We start from the raw sequence: 18,293 nt of genomic DNA on the forward strand, positions 1-18,293 counted from the left end.
CTGCCAAAGAAAATGAAGATGGGGATACTAAATGAGAGGAGCAAAGCTAAAGGCTGCTCAGGCCTGCTCAGGTTTGCACGCACATGCAGCTCTGCACTCCCACGTGACTCTTCTTCAGAGTCTTTGTAAATTGTCAACAATATTTAGCTTGTGTCCAAATTCTTCACTATGCTGAAGGAGCAACCATAGACAGAGGGGAGAACATTCACACTCTGAACAGCTGGTTCACATTTAAGGAATTATACTTTGTGTTTTTGTTTGTGTTGCTATTTTAGTTCTTTGACATGTTCTCCTCATGCAGGAGTCGCTTATAAAGAAAACATTTTGGTTTCCCCCCTCTGACTGGATTTACTGTCAGCTTCTTCACAGTGAAATTCACAGTGATAATTTATGATTGTTAAAGCAATTTGTTATGCAAATAGTCGTAACTTCACTTCGATTAACTCAGACAGAGAATGATGTGATACACTTATTTATACAAAACTCCCTCAGCAACCTAAAAGCTGCACTGCTCTTTCTAACACAGTAGCCTGTTCTTCATTTGTCATCGTTCATCTTTCAGTCATCATGAAGTCCACAGAGCAGAAATCTGTTTTCCCAGCATACAACAGACAGAACAACAAGCAGTCAGCTGCGTGGAAATACTGACCTCATACCTGTCCACATGCAGACTTCCTGACCATGTAGTTATTAACCTATTAGATCTCAAGGCCAGGTTACTGCAGAGACATGAAAAGCACAGGCAACCTTGGCAATAACTTATTACTCAATCAGCTCGCTTTCATCCTGCGACTGGCAGCTCTATATGTATATATAATATGTGAAACTAAGTGACAACAATGTTAAAGGACAAAAATGACATGGTTCTCCAATGATTTTAGTTTGTTCCCTTGCTTTGTTTGCTTAGTGGGTATTACCCAAAGAAAGAAGGAAGCAAAATAAAGACAAGATCTATTCAAAGAGAGCAGGAGAGAATTTGACGGTGTAGTTCTGTCACCACAGATTTGAGTCCTACTCTCACCTTCTGTTCAGATTCAGTGGACCCACAGCTGTCGATTTTGGCCGCTAATGGGACACGTCTGTTAGAACATCTCATAAAGTCACATAACGACGCAGAAAAATGCAGACCTTCCCTCAGTGGAGAAAGTGCTCAGAAAATAAATGAGCATTTAGGAGTTAGGATAGGAAAATAGGATCAGCTGCAAAAAATGTTAAATCTTGTCAATTAAAGTTTTGTGCTGATACACTGTGGCTAAAAATTGGGTGCTGACATTTCATTACAGAAGGAGCAGGAGGTATGGGAAAAATGTAAGAACTCCGACTGGAGCCAATGACCTATTTCACAAGCACAAACGTTATAATCTTCAAATCAGCCGGGTTGTGTTAAACGTGACCACTGACTTGGCAAACGTGTCTCTAAAGAAAAATGAAGAAGAGCGTTTTTCTTTTGCTGCATTTCAGGGAACAGACTCTTCTTTTGCTTCTAGGGGCCCAGATTTATATTTTAATCCAAACTTTCTAGTAAAATTTACTGTATAAAACAGAGAACGGTTACTCTGGATTTTAGTACACACATACATGGTCCCTAGGGGGCCTTGCTTTCTTTAAAAAGTCAAACATAGATTTCAGCTGCTGTCCCCACCCCAATCATTTTCATACAGTCCCTTAGAAATACAAATTCCGATAGCCTTGCACAGACAACACAATAAAACTGCCCATTGTAATTTATAAACATCTGGCAGCCAGGACAAAGAAATGTGCTTCCATGTTTCCATGTTTCAAAGCGGTGATCTTCATTACTACAGGCCACAAATAAAGCTAACGTGCCCAACAGTGAGCAGCAGATCTGAGAAACTGTACGTATCTATACTGTACCTCTGAGTCCTCATCCATCATACAGGCCCGTGACTGCGATTAACCCTAAAGCTTTGTGGGGAGATTTATGAGCTCTCTGTGGACTTTCTGTCTCGCCAGCATGAGATTTTTCATATGTTCATACATTGAGCTTACATGAAGGGATTTCCTTTTTGTCACCTCTTTTTTTGGAAGCCTGCCAAAGTGGGAATGTGACACCTTTAAAATTTCCTACTACCCATTTTCCAGAAAAACAAAAACAGAGTCTCCCAGGCTTGATGTGTGCACATGTACATACACTCATTTGTAAATGGCTAACAGAGCTCTGTCTGACATTCTGGATCTGCTTTTCATCCTGTGCGGAGCACACTTTTAAGATTTTGGCTCAAAAAGATGTAAGTTGTAAACAGATGCGGCTCCTGACTGTAGTTACATGATGTCATTACATGAAGTGATGCAAACTAAATACCAGTTCCAGCTGTGGGGCAAGAAGGCTAATGGTCCCAGTGCAATGAGGCAGAGCTTTGTATACGTTCCCAGTCACAACATACATATGTTAAGCAAAGTTAGGGTTATACATCAGTCAGCACTGTCTGCAGCACTTCCTCAGAGCGAAACAAGCAAACCCGCTGCTGGAAGCAGTTTCTTAATGCGGTGACGAGCTGTTTGCTCTCTTGTGACCACCTCTGAATTTTTCTGTCTGGCTGTTAATCCGGTTGTCTCAGAGGCTGCTCTGAGCCGGGGCTGCAACTTCAAATGTTCCTCTCCATCTTTGGTGGAGGGTTGGAGAATTTGGCAGAGGGACAGCGAGCGCACAGCAACCGGATACAAAAGGTTCTTGAGATGACTGATTGTCTTCATCCCTTCATTAAAGCCAGCAGGCTGGATGAATGGCACCTTTTACAGAAAATCATTTAGCCCTCTCACTTTTCTTTTGAGCTCCTGACTGTGTCTTAACTACAACTGGCACAAGCAAACGACGGAGAGTGGTGGAGTGAGACTTTAAGGCAGCTTAATTGGCTAAATAAAATGAAGCATGAAATTTCTGCAGTTACCACAGAGTGAATACTGTAGGCACAAAAACACTTCAGCTCACTTCTCCTGTGGAAATGTGGGTAATTGCAGTCCTGTATAAGTGGAATATTCTCTGCAGCACTTTTGTGTGGACTTGACTGGATTCACACTAATGAACACTGACTATTATAGATGGGGACATTAAGGCAATACACCTCAGACAGCAGCTTTAAATTCAAACTTAATTCCACCTAACATGAAGATTTTAGTTTACTTGAGTGAGTGGAGCAAAAACTCTGACCTGTTCTTATTTTCTCATCGCCTTTGCCGCAACAGACATTTTGTCACATTAGGAAAAGCAGAGGTGTTACTCAGAGCATTGGTGATGTCTGATCCTCAACAATGTCAACAGACAGTGTCACAGCTGCCCTGAGAAAATTTCCAAGAACACTCAAGAACTCTGCTACACATGTGCTTGTAATATTCAAATTTCTTTCTTGGATTTTGAGTTTCTCTGCTGGCACAATAATCCAGTGTAGAAGAGCTTTGTAGCCAAACTGTGCATTGTTGTCAGTGTGATGAAAGATTCATTGCTTCATGCAGACACAGATACATCACTGATGGCAAACTGTGCATCACGTCAGTGCTTTGGGCCAGGCCTTGTTTGAATCACAGCGGGGGGAAAACATATGCACAGAGCAGACACAAAACATCAGACATGAAAACGGCCAGTCGCAGTCCTTGCTGTGGCTGCACAAGACCAACAGATCAGAATCACCTGAGCTGGATTTGAGTTGCCTTCCTGAACTGCACTTGGACACAAAATATAATGTACAAAATCTGGCACAGAAGCTTTAGCTTACAGTAGTGCATGGTCATGTTTTTGAGAAAATAAAGAGCCCTTACAAACACCAAACGTATGCTTTGAAAGACCTAAATTGCCCAGGAAGTAAAATATTATCATTAACATCTCACCGAGAGTGAGCCGTTCACCACAGCATGCCATGTGGGACAGCTTGTGCAAACATAATACCGGTTGTGCCACTTTGCCGCACTGCAGAAACAACTAAACACTGTGTATTCATTTTGTCGCTGTGTATTTTCCTTTGGTGAAGTCAGGCCAATTACAGAGCAAACCAAAGCGCACCAGTTCCATGTGATATCACAGGAAAAGGATCATTAGCTGCTGAGCGCCTTTGCCAACTTTTCCTCTGGTCATTAAGCCTGCAGTGAAGACAGAAAGCGTGGGGTTGTGCAAGGGCAAACCACCCTCGCTCTGCGCTGTAAGTCTTCATATGTTATACCTCCTTTCTTGCTTTGTCTGTGTCACTGCACTGGAAACATGTCAACGTGTGGAATGTGTATGGATACCCCTGCGGATGGCAGCCATCCCGTAGATCCATTCCTGTTTTAATGTTTTCCTTACTATGATGCAATCGTCTGGGTTGAGCAGACCAGGAATAATTTTACGCCAACTGGCTGGCTCAAGTAAATGGTTGGATTAGCTTTGGTTCTGGGAGTATTTCAGTGTAATTTTACATATGGCTACACTGTTAGATATGATCAGTTTGGGATGTAAAATGTTTCCAGATGAGATGTTATTAACTTTTGCTGGCACACCCATTTCTCTCCAACATTCCTTGTCTAACAACGGTATGATTGATTCCCTTCATTTCCCAGAAGGCAGCCCCAAAGACAGGTAAGGAATTTCTTTCTTTTAATCAAAAGTGGACAAATGGACATTTAAACATATATAATTATATATAGGCTTTCAATAAAAATAACCATAAGCTCCAAACGTGAGTCGAGATAAGCCGGACGACATCATTGTGTGCACTTGTTTCTGAATAGGTTGCCTGCAACAGGTTTAAAGTAATTCGATTATGAAAATAGAGAATATGATCCATAACTGTTTTTTTTCTCCACTGCAGCCTGTTGTTCACCAGCTCCCACACAGTGCCTGGCTACTGCCTGACGCCTCATGTTGACACAAACACACTTGAACACACCTGCCTGCCAAAAATAAATAGGTAAATATCTTGAATCATCAGAGTCTTCAAATCAGTTTGGACTTGATGGCTTCCTCTCTTTAACGTTTTGGAATTTATGGACTCTAAAAATATCTATACTGGAGATAAAACTCTCGACTAGTATCCTGTTCACTGCCATATGCAGAATTACAGTACCTTTCCCACTTTCATCCACATTATGTCAACTATGTTGTCATCTGACTCTGAGCACACTCTGTCGGCCTTGGACATGAAGGTAATCTCTGTCCGTTATGATTACTGCATGTATACGAGAGAATACCGCAGCTTTAGGAGCGACTCCCTCTCAAATGTTTTATTTATTTGGCAGCAGGTTTGAGCCAAACGCTTTGGTTTGCGCCTCATTCCTCTGCTGCCCTTGGAACAGGGGCCAGATATGTGTGGACTGGAAACCCCCGGTGCTCGATGGTGGGAAGCAAATTAATCAATTTTAGGTGGATCCAAAAAAGAGCTTGCTCACAGCATGAAAAGCCGCTGAGTCATTGTCTGGGCCCATTGGGTTTGGGACAAATGTTTGAGTCTGCTCAAAATTGAAGCTTGTTAAAGTGTCACAGGACTGAACAGGAAATCATTCCCATTCAGATAAAGCCATTTCTAAGTGTCAGTACTGAATCAGAACTTTTATTGTCTGTGGTAAACAGTGGAGTTTTCATTTTGAACATAGCTTTACGGGTCTTTACATCTGTAAAACAGTGAATGACTATCCTTCAGTCCTTCAAGTCTGCAGCTTATTTTTGCATACAATTCTCCTGAAGGTTTTTCAGACACATGCTTGGGGCCCATGCTGAGTTCCTCATAGGGAATGCAGTTCGACCAGGACCACACAGGTGTCTCGATACACACCCATGCACTGTAAATCCAACCCTGTGTCTTGCTTATTCTTACTGGCATAATTAAATATTTTACATTTCTTTATATTTAATTAAATCTATAATGCAAATGGCAATGGGGAAATTATGTTTCTTCATTAATCTATGATTATGAAATGCAAAACTCTGCATAGTTATTATAAATAATGACTTGCAATGTAAAGTGTGCCAATCTTTTAAATTTGCACAAAAACGTTGTCAAATGGAGCGAAAAGGTTTAAACTCAATTCAGTCTTAATGATTCCAAAACAAAGACGTGACTCTTTCACTCCTTCACCCGTATTTCTTTTGCAGTGCAATTATAAAAGGATCCAGACGGCATGAAACACAACATAAATAGTTTTACAGCAGTTCCTCTGGGAGCAGTAGAAGAGCAGAACAGCACAGTGTGGATTCAGGGACTAGGCTGAACTCATGTCCAGGGGACCAAATAAATACTGGCTGTGGTCAAGTGTTAAACTCTCCATTCTCACACTCAGACAACCTTAATAAGGCTAAAAATAAGTCTAACAACATGTTTAAGTCTCAATCTAATGTATAATCAGGGTAAGAGCAAATGTTTCCAAAGTGAACTGGGAAAACTACACTGCAATTTCTGTTCTGCTGTTTAATCTGTTATTCTTTTCAAGCACGTTATTAAGCATGTCATTATTTTCTATTTTATTTTGCTTTACTCTTTTTAAATCCTATTTATGAGTCTTTTATATCCTGTCTTAATGACTTTATGCTTTATGTAAAATACATATGTAAAACTATGTTAAATGTTAAAATAATTTAGTGTTGGAGTATTTCAAAGACTAAAAGGCCTTGTAGAAAGGTGCTATACAAACAGACTTGTTCTGAACTCTTAGATATTCTGGGCCGTGTTTGAAATGACTGGTTAATGTACCTGCAAAAAGGTAGGCTATGTATTATGATACACGCAATGCATTTTCTGCTGACTGAATGATATTAGATTAATATGTCAATAGATATCAAGCGTATGTCTGTGATTTGATGCAGCTAAATCACACACCAAGTCTCAATAAGGTCTCAATAAAGTCTTGGTCAAACCAGCATTTAGACACAGCAAAATTTTAAACCACAATAAATATATTTCAACTGAACCACTGTGACTGGTGCAAGTCCTCCAAACAACAAACATGTTGGTTTTTGATGCTGCCAAGAAGGACACACAGAGGACACATCATGTCCAGTGTTTGATCTTGTAATTATAGTAATTTAACGGGCAGAATATTTGGGTGTGCGCACACTTCCTTTATTTTCTAATGTGAGTAAGCTCGTGTTATTCCTCCGGCGTCAGGAATGGCAGCTGTCTGACATTCATGTGACCGGAGATGAAGGTATGAAATATCACAGCTTGAGAAACTGGACAATGAGCCAAACTCTCGTCCTCTTTTCCACGAAGCACGTCAGTCAGAGCTGTCCAGACTAATTAAAAGATAATTTCCACATAAATGATGGATTTCTTTTTTTCCCACCACCTTCTGTAGGTCATTCTGCAGTGGGCGGTTAATGGGTAATGGCAGCACACATTACATGCTTTGAACTATGACGAGCACCAAACCACAGGTATTTCAGCCCCATGTTGTGAAACAAAGTATCATTAGAGAGTCCTGTCATGTGTTTTCGGGAACATTTGTCAAGCTAGAGAGCGTGATGTTGAACAGAAAAACTTTTTGTGCATGAGGCTACAAAAAAAAAGCTGAATTCCTTCCTGCTTGTGTGTCAGATGAAGCCACAAAGCCCTGTTTTATTTCTGCACTTGGCAAAATATTTGCATTAATATCTTCAAAACAGGCTCACTGTTACGCCTCGCCAACCAGACCAGGACGCTGCGTTGGCCAGCATAAAAAAACTGAGTGTTGATCCCAGATTCTGTCTATTAGGGCTTTAAAGGCGCACTCTCAGACGTGATACAGAGACATTCACACACGCAGACTCAATACAAACTCTATCCAAAGTTTCACAAAAGCCATTAAGACAATCTGGCTGCAGCCCGTCACAAAAAAGACATTTTGCTCTTTACAGGGTTCAACATAAAACACAGATGCATAAAGTAGCAGTAACAGGAGTTTATGCATGCGTGTTTGTGTGTGTGTCTGCATCCAGAAACAGCAAAACTGAGCCAGGCTGGAAGCAGCAGAAGTTGAAGCAGACAGCGCAAACAATTCCCAGCATTCCTTCGAGGAGCAGAGTAAACTGACCCTAGCCCTCTTTTGCCACACAGGCTGAGACGGTGATGCCTGAGTGAGGGTGTTCGGAGGTGGGATGGCCTCAGAGTAAGAAGCCAATTTGGAAACAAGCACAGGGATGTGTCTAAGTTAGTCATAGTTTTTGAAATGAAAACTGCATTGCAAGTTTAAATGTAGCTCATAGCATGCTTTATGTTTTCCCTGTTTTTTGAATCTGCCGGACTTGTCCAGTGATTCCTTGAGCCAATCAGTCCCTGGTTGCTGCTCTGCTTTTATGAAATATAGGACCTTTAACCCACCTCCTTCCCATCAACACCTTGACCTCCAGGGAGTCTCAGCACAAAGTCTCCATCACCCACCTGCTGGCTCGAATCCACCACCATCAGGGCCTCAACTCCTGTCCTATCTCCTGTCTTCATTCAGGCCTTGTGTCAAAGTTTTTTTCGAAAACAATTTCTCACCATTTGCCTCTAACAAGTCACGATTCCTACAGTTGTTACAGGTCGCTTGAATGTAAACATATGACTTCTCAGGGCCCAATAACAACTGACGCAGAGGAGCGTCTATCATCGTCCACTATTGCTGCTTTTGTAGCTGCTCACTCAACTGGTTACAGCTCTGTGGTATGTCTGAGGAGTTGGTACAAAGTTGTGCTCCAAAGTCAAAACCACAAATCACAAATCATTATTATCAAAATATTTTAATCTGTGCTGCAAGTGACTAACTCTCACTCACTGTAGCCCAATGAGGTGTCATTAGTGGGTTGCCTCTGCTAGATGTGTGAGTAGCAAGACATGTTGATATTTAAGGGGCATTAAATTCCCACAGGACACCAAATGTCCCTTAATACGAAGGAATATATCACTAAAGGTTACACTGACATTTTACTGTTTTTCATTATCCAGCAAAATTACTTCCAGAGATGGAAACAGCTAAAGTCAGCCATCTCCGGGAGACTCTATCAACTCCATTATGTCTCACAACTCAATGCTGCAGTGCTGATGTACTCATCTCGACCTGCCTCGCATCATACTGATGTCGGGAGGATTCTGGCAGCGTCACAGAGCGTCTGAAAGGCATATGTCATTTCAAAGCACAGGAATACGGATGAGAATGGTGAAATAGTGTGTGAGAGAGAGAGAAAGACAGAGAGTCAAAACAGAGACAGAATAATAATAAGAACGTAGCCAGACCAGAAAAGGAAAATGAAAGGCAGAAGGCTACTGTTGGTCTTTGCCGTGGGTCTGTGCCTCCTCAGCAGCTCGGTTCTGGGCCCTGTTTGTCCAGCTTTGAAGGACTGAGAGTGCTCTCTCTTCATTTGCCAGGAGGACAAGTTTTTTTTGGCCGAGTCTAGTCACTCGCAGAGAGATTACACAAAGACTGTGTTGACTGAGAAAGAAGACGCTGCCTGAGAATTCAGGATGGAGGTTTGTCAAAGTTTACAGCTGATAAATCTAAGACGTCACAAGTTTGTCTGCCTGTCTCGGAATAATCGACTTTGTATACAAAAACTTTTAGCCTTATGACCCCTAAAAAGAAGGTCCAACACCAATTATTAATTGTAATACATTCTATAAGTAGTTGTAAATGAATTAAAACACAATAGTATGATGATGCAGGTTTTCTCCACACAGTGAGACAAACACTGCGTAACAGCACTGCCTTGTACAGGTGATCCTGCGTGTGAGAAATCACGCTCAACTGATTGAAGTGAACTCGAGTCTGTTACATGAGACAGAGCAGGCAGAGGGACTAATTGACTACAGGTGTGTGTGGAGGCAGTGTGCCTCCTTTTTTGGGCTACTGGTATTTATAGCATTTTTTACATGAGCTGTTCAAAAAATGCTGGCCTCTTGTGGACATCTTAATGTCTGTCAGGGCACAGACTGTGCCTCGTTCAGAGTGCATTTAAAACATGAAAGGTCAGCGTCATCAGACATGTCTGTTTTTCCTGTGCTGTAAAATGAATATTTCCACCATGATTGGAAATACAGTTCGACGAAATTATCATTTCTTTATTCATTTCTTCTTGATGCTGATCTTCTGATTTATCTCTACAGGAAAGGAGGCAAAAGATCTACATTCATTAAAGGTTGATTATAATTAACTGCTATATTTTATAAATACAAAAATCTACGTATGTCCTTAGCCTGAGCTAAGAAGTGGTTTCGATGTTATCTCCAATATCTGCCTGATGAATAACACTAAGGTCATGCCTGCACTCTCCACCGCTCTGTTGAACTCTGCTTTGTATTATAAACCATACAAACTGATGGTATAACTCTGGAACTGATTCCTTTAATGTGATAATAATGCTCCCCGTGGAGAGTCAGCAAGGATTCACTGTGGGTGGATGCTTGTCTAACCAAAGGTTTTGGGGACTTGAACAAAGCTGGAGATTGTTCTCCTCACATGTTCACTATCCACAAAGTGCCTGTGCATATTCAGGCATTGTCCAAATGTTTAGTCTAATGCATTTTATTTTTCCGAACAACTCCAAGACATCCTTCCTTCCTGTCTTCTCCTTTCCTGGTGGATTCCACACAACTGAGCAAAACAAATGACTTAAGTAACAAGTGCTTTGCTTTACTTCTTGCTATTACCACATTTACTTTTTTTTTTTTGCAATAAATCAGGCATTTAGACGTAGTTATAGCTTTCTACTCCTACCAATATTCTTCCACAGCAATCACATCATTTCAGACCTTTCACTATAATGATTAAACCAAAGCTCTTTGGTACCTGTGGTCATCTCAAACCACATCAAAGACACGCATCCTCTCGTGAAGTGCTCTCTTGGTTTAGGATTTTAGTGCAACTGGCACAAGACCCGAGCAGCAGGATTCACACTTTGCCTCCACACTGAGATCTGGAAGCATTCAGTGAGCACAAACATATTCCTGCCTTTGCTAGACTTGGCACCACGGCTCATACATGTGTCACAGGCCTCACCTCCTCTGGTCTCAGCCCTCGCGCTAACTAATATACTTTTACAGGATTTTCCTTGGCAGGGGAGCGGGGACCGTCTTGTTTCGGCATCCAAGCTAAACAGAGAGACGTTACAGGGGAGGACAGATGGTCCGCGACGGCACGCAAAGAGTCTGAAACTAAATAACTTTGTCACACCAAAGACAGTGGGCTGCTGTGCTCTTTAACCTTGACACTAGAGTTTTAACAGATGTTAGCCCTCTACTTCACGAATCACACAGGTTCTTTTTATAACATTTCTTCATCTTCTCGTAGATTATTTCTCCACTGTGTTATTGCTACTTTTACTTAAGTAAGTGATCTGAGTACTTCTTTCACTCTCACTTCGCAAAATGCTGTGTTCACCATTATAAATGGCAAAAATGGATCATCCTTGGTCTAAGAATGTGTAGTTTCTTTAAAAAACCACACAACCACCTGTCAAACCTGACTGTGGGATCCAGTGTCCCCTGTTGTCCCTGGAAACAGTGGGAAAATGTTTCCTTTAGCCCCTTCAGGCCATAAGTTGTACCTCTGTCTGTTATGTCCAGTTATCGTCCTTCATCATAAAACTTCTCTATCACTGAGCACCACTTTGTCCTAACACGAAGTCTAACTGCAGTTTTAATGTTGGCATTGGACATTTTCATGTAACATCACTGTTAAATGATTGCTGTTAAATAACTGCAGACAAGTAAAAAGAACAATATTTCACAACATTAGTCTAAAGAAAGGTGAAGGAAAATACTTTACAATGTACAAGTACCTCAAATCACTACTGAAGTACAGCACTGCAGTAAATGTACTCACATTACACCAGTGAATAAATTCTTTAAACCAAAAATCCACCATCATCTTCACCTCACCTCCTCATCTGATCCATCTGAAACAGGTCATCAGTTATTACAATCTGTGAATATTTAAATATTCATTAATGGGAGGGGAAGAGACTGCAGAGGTGTGCAGTGGAGGGTTAACGTCCGTAGCACTGCCCCCTGGCGGTGGTTTACTCTAAATGCAGCCATGAAAAACGAGAATAATTGCTCAATTCATAATGTAACTGTACAACAACTGTGTAAATACAATAACTGTGTAAACACAGCAGTTATCAACACACAGTTAAATGTGCTCAAGGTTAGGTGGGCATTCCTAAGGAAGCCCAGTAGTTATAGTCAGTTTCTGTACATGCAGACTATTAAAAGATATATTTTAAGGTATTGTTATGTACTTGTACATTCATCCATTCAGACTTGTACCTTTTTTTTTATACAAAAATACATAAATATGAGGCCACTGATACAGCAGCTGCTGGGTATAACTATTTTGTAAATAGGAAAAAGAATGAGAAGTCATCTTATAAGCGCCTAAACACAGAGGGAAGTTTATCCAGCCGCAAGGCAAAAGACATGAGCAATTTGTATATAATCCATGACCCATAATTCCTTGGGCCAGGATCCCAGCCGTCTGCTTGGACTCCGTCCGTAAACAAGATCTGATTTCTGAAATCGACGCATTTGAGGTAACGTTCCCATGCCTCGATTTTAAAAAGCACTTCAGGGCTCCAGGTTTGGCAAACACAAGCAGAGAAACTCGGAGCCACAGAGAGGGAAACAGAAATAATGCAGGAATAACAGAAAATACAAAAAAAAAAAAAAAAAAAGATCAACTCTCTGCAGCCAAAAACTAAAAACACTAAACCCATTTTCAGCACAAACTCATCGCTCCCGATTTGTTTTTTGGAGCAGTCAAGTGACTTTATTGATATTAGACTATTAAACTTAATAACAGGATATGGATGATTCCCGCCCTGTGCTTGTATTACTTTGGTCTTGGCTGCGTCATTGTGCTTGACCATCAGACAAATATCTGTGTTTATGCATAGCTGTGAGGGGGAAAAAGGGAAATCTCTCGTCAGGTTCTGGGGATTACAGTCAGACTGAAAACGAGCCTCCCAGATTGCAGGGAAAGTCAAGGATCAAGACCCCGGGTGGAAAAATATAACAGAACTTTTGCTGCTAAGATAGATGTTACTCCAGCTGTCAAGGCCAAGGCAGTTCGTGAAGCAAATCCTGGCACATGACAAATTTGACCGTCAGTTCAAACTTAATTTGTAACCTAAGAAGGTGTCTCGAAACATTCCAACTGTCAGCACAAATTTCTTTCCCACTCCAGACTCAGGACAGCGAGTGTGAGGTGTTTTTCCTTCTTCCCGGCTCAGACCGATTGATTGGGAGTTAATGTAAGATTAACAGTGTTACACCCAAACTGCCCCTCGGCTGTCCAAGAATTACTGAAGGGGAAATTACAGCGATTCAGCTAAAAGTCCTGACTCATTTCCAACTGTGACAGTGAACGAGAGAGATAAGGTGTGATAAGATGTCCGCTGGCTCAGAGAGAAAATGGGTTTTGCTACAGAAACATCTCATAAACTCACACAATCAAAATATTCTCTGCATTATCGCATACGGATCTGCGATTAGATTTGGATCACTCATCTACATAGAGAGAAAAACATCAGTTAGAGAGCCATTTGTAACATGTGCCCCAGGAGTCAATTAATCAAAATAGCATGGAGGAACTTCTCCTCTTTACCAATCAAACAATTTCCTGCAGTGAATTAATCAGCTTGGAGGAATCACACATCAGTGACCACACAGATATGAATCTAGTCTTGTAAAAGTTTTTATTTTTTAGAATAAAAAGGTGAACAGATAATTAAAATTCCACACAAAATATAAATAACATGCCTCTAAACCAGTTGAGCTTTAAGTCTGGAGCAAAGTGGTGGACCGACCATCGCTGCCATCCCTACGGCCATTCCTGGTGTATTTCAGCAAAGCCATCTTCACTTCCTGCTCGCTAGCCTAGTGGATCTTCTCAGACTGATGTTTTGTGCCTCATCTCTAGCATCACCCGGAGCCGCAGCAGCTTTCCTTCTGCTGCGTGAGACAGTGGCCTGCTGTGACGTGGACCCAGCTTCCCCAGTTTTCGCTTTAGTTTGATTTTTCAGTTGTGAATCTGTGATCTGTGCAGTTCCAAGAGGTTTCCTTATCCCTTTCACTGCTTGCAAAGGCTCCTGTGAATGAGAGTCTTCCTCCTTGACTTTCTTCACTGTCCCTCTGGCTGCTTTAACGGAGTTTGTCAGTTTCTCTGTCGGAGCTTCAGACTTCTGATTAGAAATCTTAGTTCTTGATGTCTTCAGAGTTTCAGTTGTGTTCTTATTTGCGTCATCATCTTTCACACTGGCCTCACTGTCTGTTTTACTGTCCGTGTGTTTATTCCTTGTTGATTTACTGTCTAGAAAATTTTCCACAAATGTAACCTTTTTCTTTTTCTTTACTTGAAGTTTCTCTTGGCTTTTGGCTGATTGCAGACTCTCAGACGTATCTTCTGCTTCCACTCTGATTTCTTCTTGGGTCTTGAGCTGCATCTGAAGAGCTCTATATGCCTCCTGTGAAACCACATTTTTTATTTCAGAGTACTGGATGCAACATTTTTTTTCTCCCCTCATGTCAATGTTTTTGTCATCTTAGCCAAACATTAACTGTTAAAACTAAAATGTGTTTATATTTGAATATGACAATAACATCAAATCAGATTCTCACCAGTTGTTGTGCAAGTTCAGACTTCAGTTCAGATAACTGGTTCATAAAAGCCTGTATCTTCAGCTGAAAGCAGATTTAAAAATTAAAAAAAAAAAAAATCATTTATCAGCAATAAAATATGAAGCACATTGGAGCCGCTCTTACCTGTTTAGTGACAATGTGTTTTTCAAGCTGCCCTCTCTCTTTATGCTCTTTCGTCGTGCTATCGCAGATGTTTTTGAGAAATCCATGTTAGTACGTGACCTTGTGTTTTCCTTGGATATCGAAAATATGGGGCATCGTATTTTGTGTGTTTGAGCACAGGAATGCACCAAAATAAAAGAGCACACACGTATCTGTTTAAGGTATTGTTGTACCTAAAGATCAAATACATGAATTAACACTGGCTGCCTTCACTGACTACAATGTGGTAGACAACTTTATCTATGAAAGCTATTCATTACCTGTTTGCGCTCATCTTCTGCATCCGAGTCAGTTCAATGTTCATCTCGTCAATGGCTCCCCGGATGTTTTCCTTCATTACCATGGCGAGGAGAGACTTGGTATCTCGGTCTGGTAACTTGGTCGATGGCGTTGTCTTTTTGAGAACCACCTGTGACAACTCAGTGAGCTTTTCGGCGGATGGCAACTGTCAGAAAAAATAAAATAAAATAAAAGACTGGGATCAACAGGATACAGCAGGCTTCTGTTTGCCATAACCTCCCTTGTTTTTTGTGAATTTCCACTGAACGTTATCTAACAGACTGTAAATGCCAGAGGAATGAACACAAAGGATCCATCATCTTCAACTTCACATTTATACCATCGCTGACCTTCAAGGGGAAGACATTTTTGGGAAAATAATGCTATTTTAGGGGCAATATAAAATGCTAGTAAAAATGCCTGTAACAGACGCAGGCTTGAGCATTCAGAGAAAGTTATTCTGGTGGTAAAAAGGTCAGATGTGCCCTACTCTCAGCAATAGAACTACCTTTGATTTTTTTGATTGACATTGGGAGAAACTAGACAAAAAGGTCATCTTCTTATCACCCTCCTTGTTTATTGTAATTCAAAAGAGACCTTGTTGAGAAAGGTCACCTTGTTGCATTCAGCCTGCGCTTTGTCCCTGGAAGCAACCACCACCTCCAAAGCTATCTTTTCCTTTTCAACAAGCCTCTGCAACTCTTCCAGGTCTCCCTGAGGGCAGCCAACACACCCCAGTTCATCAGCATACTGCCATCATAGTAAAGAATGCTTGCAATTAAGGCACAACTGAAGAGCAGCAAGGAGGGAAAAACCCAAAATTACCTGCAGCTTCTTATAAAATTTCACTTCTTTCCTCTTTTTAACAAAGTCCAACTCATCTGGTGTCAGTTGATACCCTGCCATGCCTTTCAACATGGCTTCTGAACTGTTTTCTGAACAAACAAGGAATAAAAGACACAACAAGGAAAAAACAAACTGAAATCAGTGGATATCACACATCCAAGCACACTGAGTAAATAAATTCTGTTCAGTTTTATTTCAAATCTTGAGATCTGGTTGAGCCCAAGAGAGCTGAAGAGCAATATTTTGAACGAGTCAACTAAAAGGAGCAGACTATGTTCTTTAGATCACTTTTGTTGTACCTGTTTTTGCTTTGGGAGTGGTGGAATCAAACGTCCTCTTCTGGCCATTGTTGTCTTCATCTCTGGTACCTGCCTGTTAATAAGAAGGAAGATTTAATTATGTTTCATGTCATTAAGATACAGTCTGATAAAGAGGGGCAGTGAAACAATGCACAATCTCTGCACGGACCTCCATGTTGTGCTGTGGTTCCTTAGGATCTTCTTTTGAATCTGCCAGAGAAGTGCTGGGGAGCTGTTCTTCATGACGGCTGTTCTTCAGAGTTTCAAAATATCTGTCTGACATGTCTGCGGTTCTCTTGACTTCAAAAAAACAAACTTAAAAAAGCAGGAGTCTGGGTGTAGAGCTCTGCTGCTGCTTGACAGACGCAGTAGTTGTATCTCATCACTGTGAAGTAATTGCTTTCACCTGTGGCTTAAAGTTGGCCTATTCGCCATTTTGACCACTAGATGGCGACAGACTCTTTTAGTTTTGAACCAAAGGTAAAATATTGTGAAAGAAGTGTTTTAACTTCAGGTAACACCAAGCTCATTTCATATAGGAGTTCACCAAAGAGTAAAATTGTTAGAAATTGTTATTTCCATTGTTATTTTATACTTGTTTACTATAAGTTAGAGGCAAATACTGTAATTTATACTCGACTTCACAACCAGTCAAATAATTTTGACTATAATTAATAGCAGCTCTTCAGATTTGGATTTTACATGCACAAAATAATAATATACTCAAAAGGTATAAATTAATCTAAATTCAAACAGCTGTAACAGTGCTGATACTTTAGTACATTTTGGTGATAAATCAGATTTTAGGACTTTTACTTCACATTGATTTAGTGTTAGATAAATAAAGAATCTCCCTCCACTGCAAAAGGAATCACATTAACACTGTCAGATGTAGTGTATTGATACACCAGCTGAAATGCAACAGTTTTCCAGTTCTGTTTAACTGCACAAATCAGTCAGACAGACAGATAGACAGGCAGGTGTGCACACAGAAAGATGGATCCTGATACAAAATAGCCAGATAGCCAACCAAAACCCGGTCTATCTTTAAACTGGCGGTGTCACACTGCCAGTCCCACATGTTTAGTGGAGCTCCAGGAACTCTAGAGGAGAGTGCTGAGTCGTAAATACCTCTGTTTTTAAACCGCCCGCTCCCATAATGCCGAGGCAGAGAGGAAGGAGGAAGAGGGTCAGAGAGTGTGTAAGATAAACCGGTGCTTTATGACACTGTCTTGGCAAAGCCGAGTGGAAAATATTTGCATGGTTTTACGTTGCAGCTAACAAATCAATCCTTAATAAAAATCAAATTCAAAATGACTTTTCTCATCTTCTTCATACCGACAATTCCTCTGTGGTGTAAGGATCTCTGTTTGCCATGTATCTGTTATTTCAGTGGGAGGAAATGTTTAGCAGAGGGGCCAATGTTTCTTCACTGAAAACTTTGCTGAAATTTCCTCATACATGATAAAATTACACATGTTCTTATAGTTGTTTGACACAACTATAACATAAACATGTAGGATTCATTCATTAAAGTTGCCTCTGAAGATGATCCATCCATCACGTCACTGGGAAAGGAATTCAACAACACATAAACGTAAATCCTACGAGACAAGGCAAAGAGATTCACCCAAACTTCCACCCACATCCAAAGCCTCTCAGACACAATTCAGACCATCAAATATTCTTTCTGATAGACAGCACACACATTCAGCAACATAAAACAAATCCACACTGGCCACAGCGTCCTGTAAAAGCTCTCCAGTGCCGAGAGAAGTGTCCTAAAAGGCCATTTACATCTGCTCCGACATGTAGCGTATTGAACAGGCCAAGAAGACCGGTCATAAAGGGACTGATAAAACAGCTCCCTGGTGTCTGTGGATGCAAGACAGAGTGAGGACTGGAAAGACACAGGTGCTCTGACTTACTCAGAGACTAATGGAAAAAGGGTTAGAGCTATTACTGTGAGAAGGATGGAGAGTTTTTTTTTTTTTTTTTTTGCCTTTTACCCCCGAGAAACAAAAGAAATGACGTAATTTACTACAGCTTGGTACAGAAAGTCAGCATGAGGCTGTTCAAAGTCTCTGTCTCGGTTCAATGATGGAACAAACTGTGGCGCATGCTGCATGTGAAA

The 18,293-nt window shown here is 40.9% G+C and overlaps 1 protein-coding gene across 1 annotated transcript; it reads right to left on the minus strand.

Moving 5' to 3' along the window:
• Positions 1-13,693: 13,693 nt before the first annotated feature.
• On the minus strand, positions 13,694-16,572 carry LOC121178234. The gene is made up of 7 exons (XM_041032796.1): positions 16,329-16,572; positions 16,160-16,232; positions 15,840-15,937; positions 14,996-15,180; positions 14,697-14,754; positions 14,553-14,615; positions 13,694-14,398 (listed from the first exon to the last, which is right to left on the minus strand). The coding sequence occupies exons 1-7, from the start codon at positions 16,440-16,442 to the stop codon at positions 13,793-13,795; spliced, it is 1,197 nt and encodes a 398-aa protein (XP_040888730.1). The 5' UTR covers positions 16,443-16,572; the 3' UTR covers positions 13,694-13,792.
• Between the last annotated feature and the right edge of the window lie 1,721 nt (positions 16,573-18,293).

The sequence above is a fragment of the Toxotes jaculatrix genome, chromosome 24 (assembly GCF_017976425.1).
Source record: "Toxotes jaculatrix isolate fToxJac2 chromosome 24, fToxJac2.pri, whole genome shotgun sequence".
Taxonomy (NCBI): Eukaryota; Metazoa; Chordata; class Actinopteri; family Toxotidae; genus Toxotes; species Toxotes jaculatrix.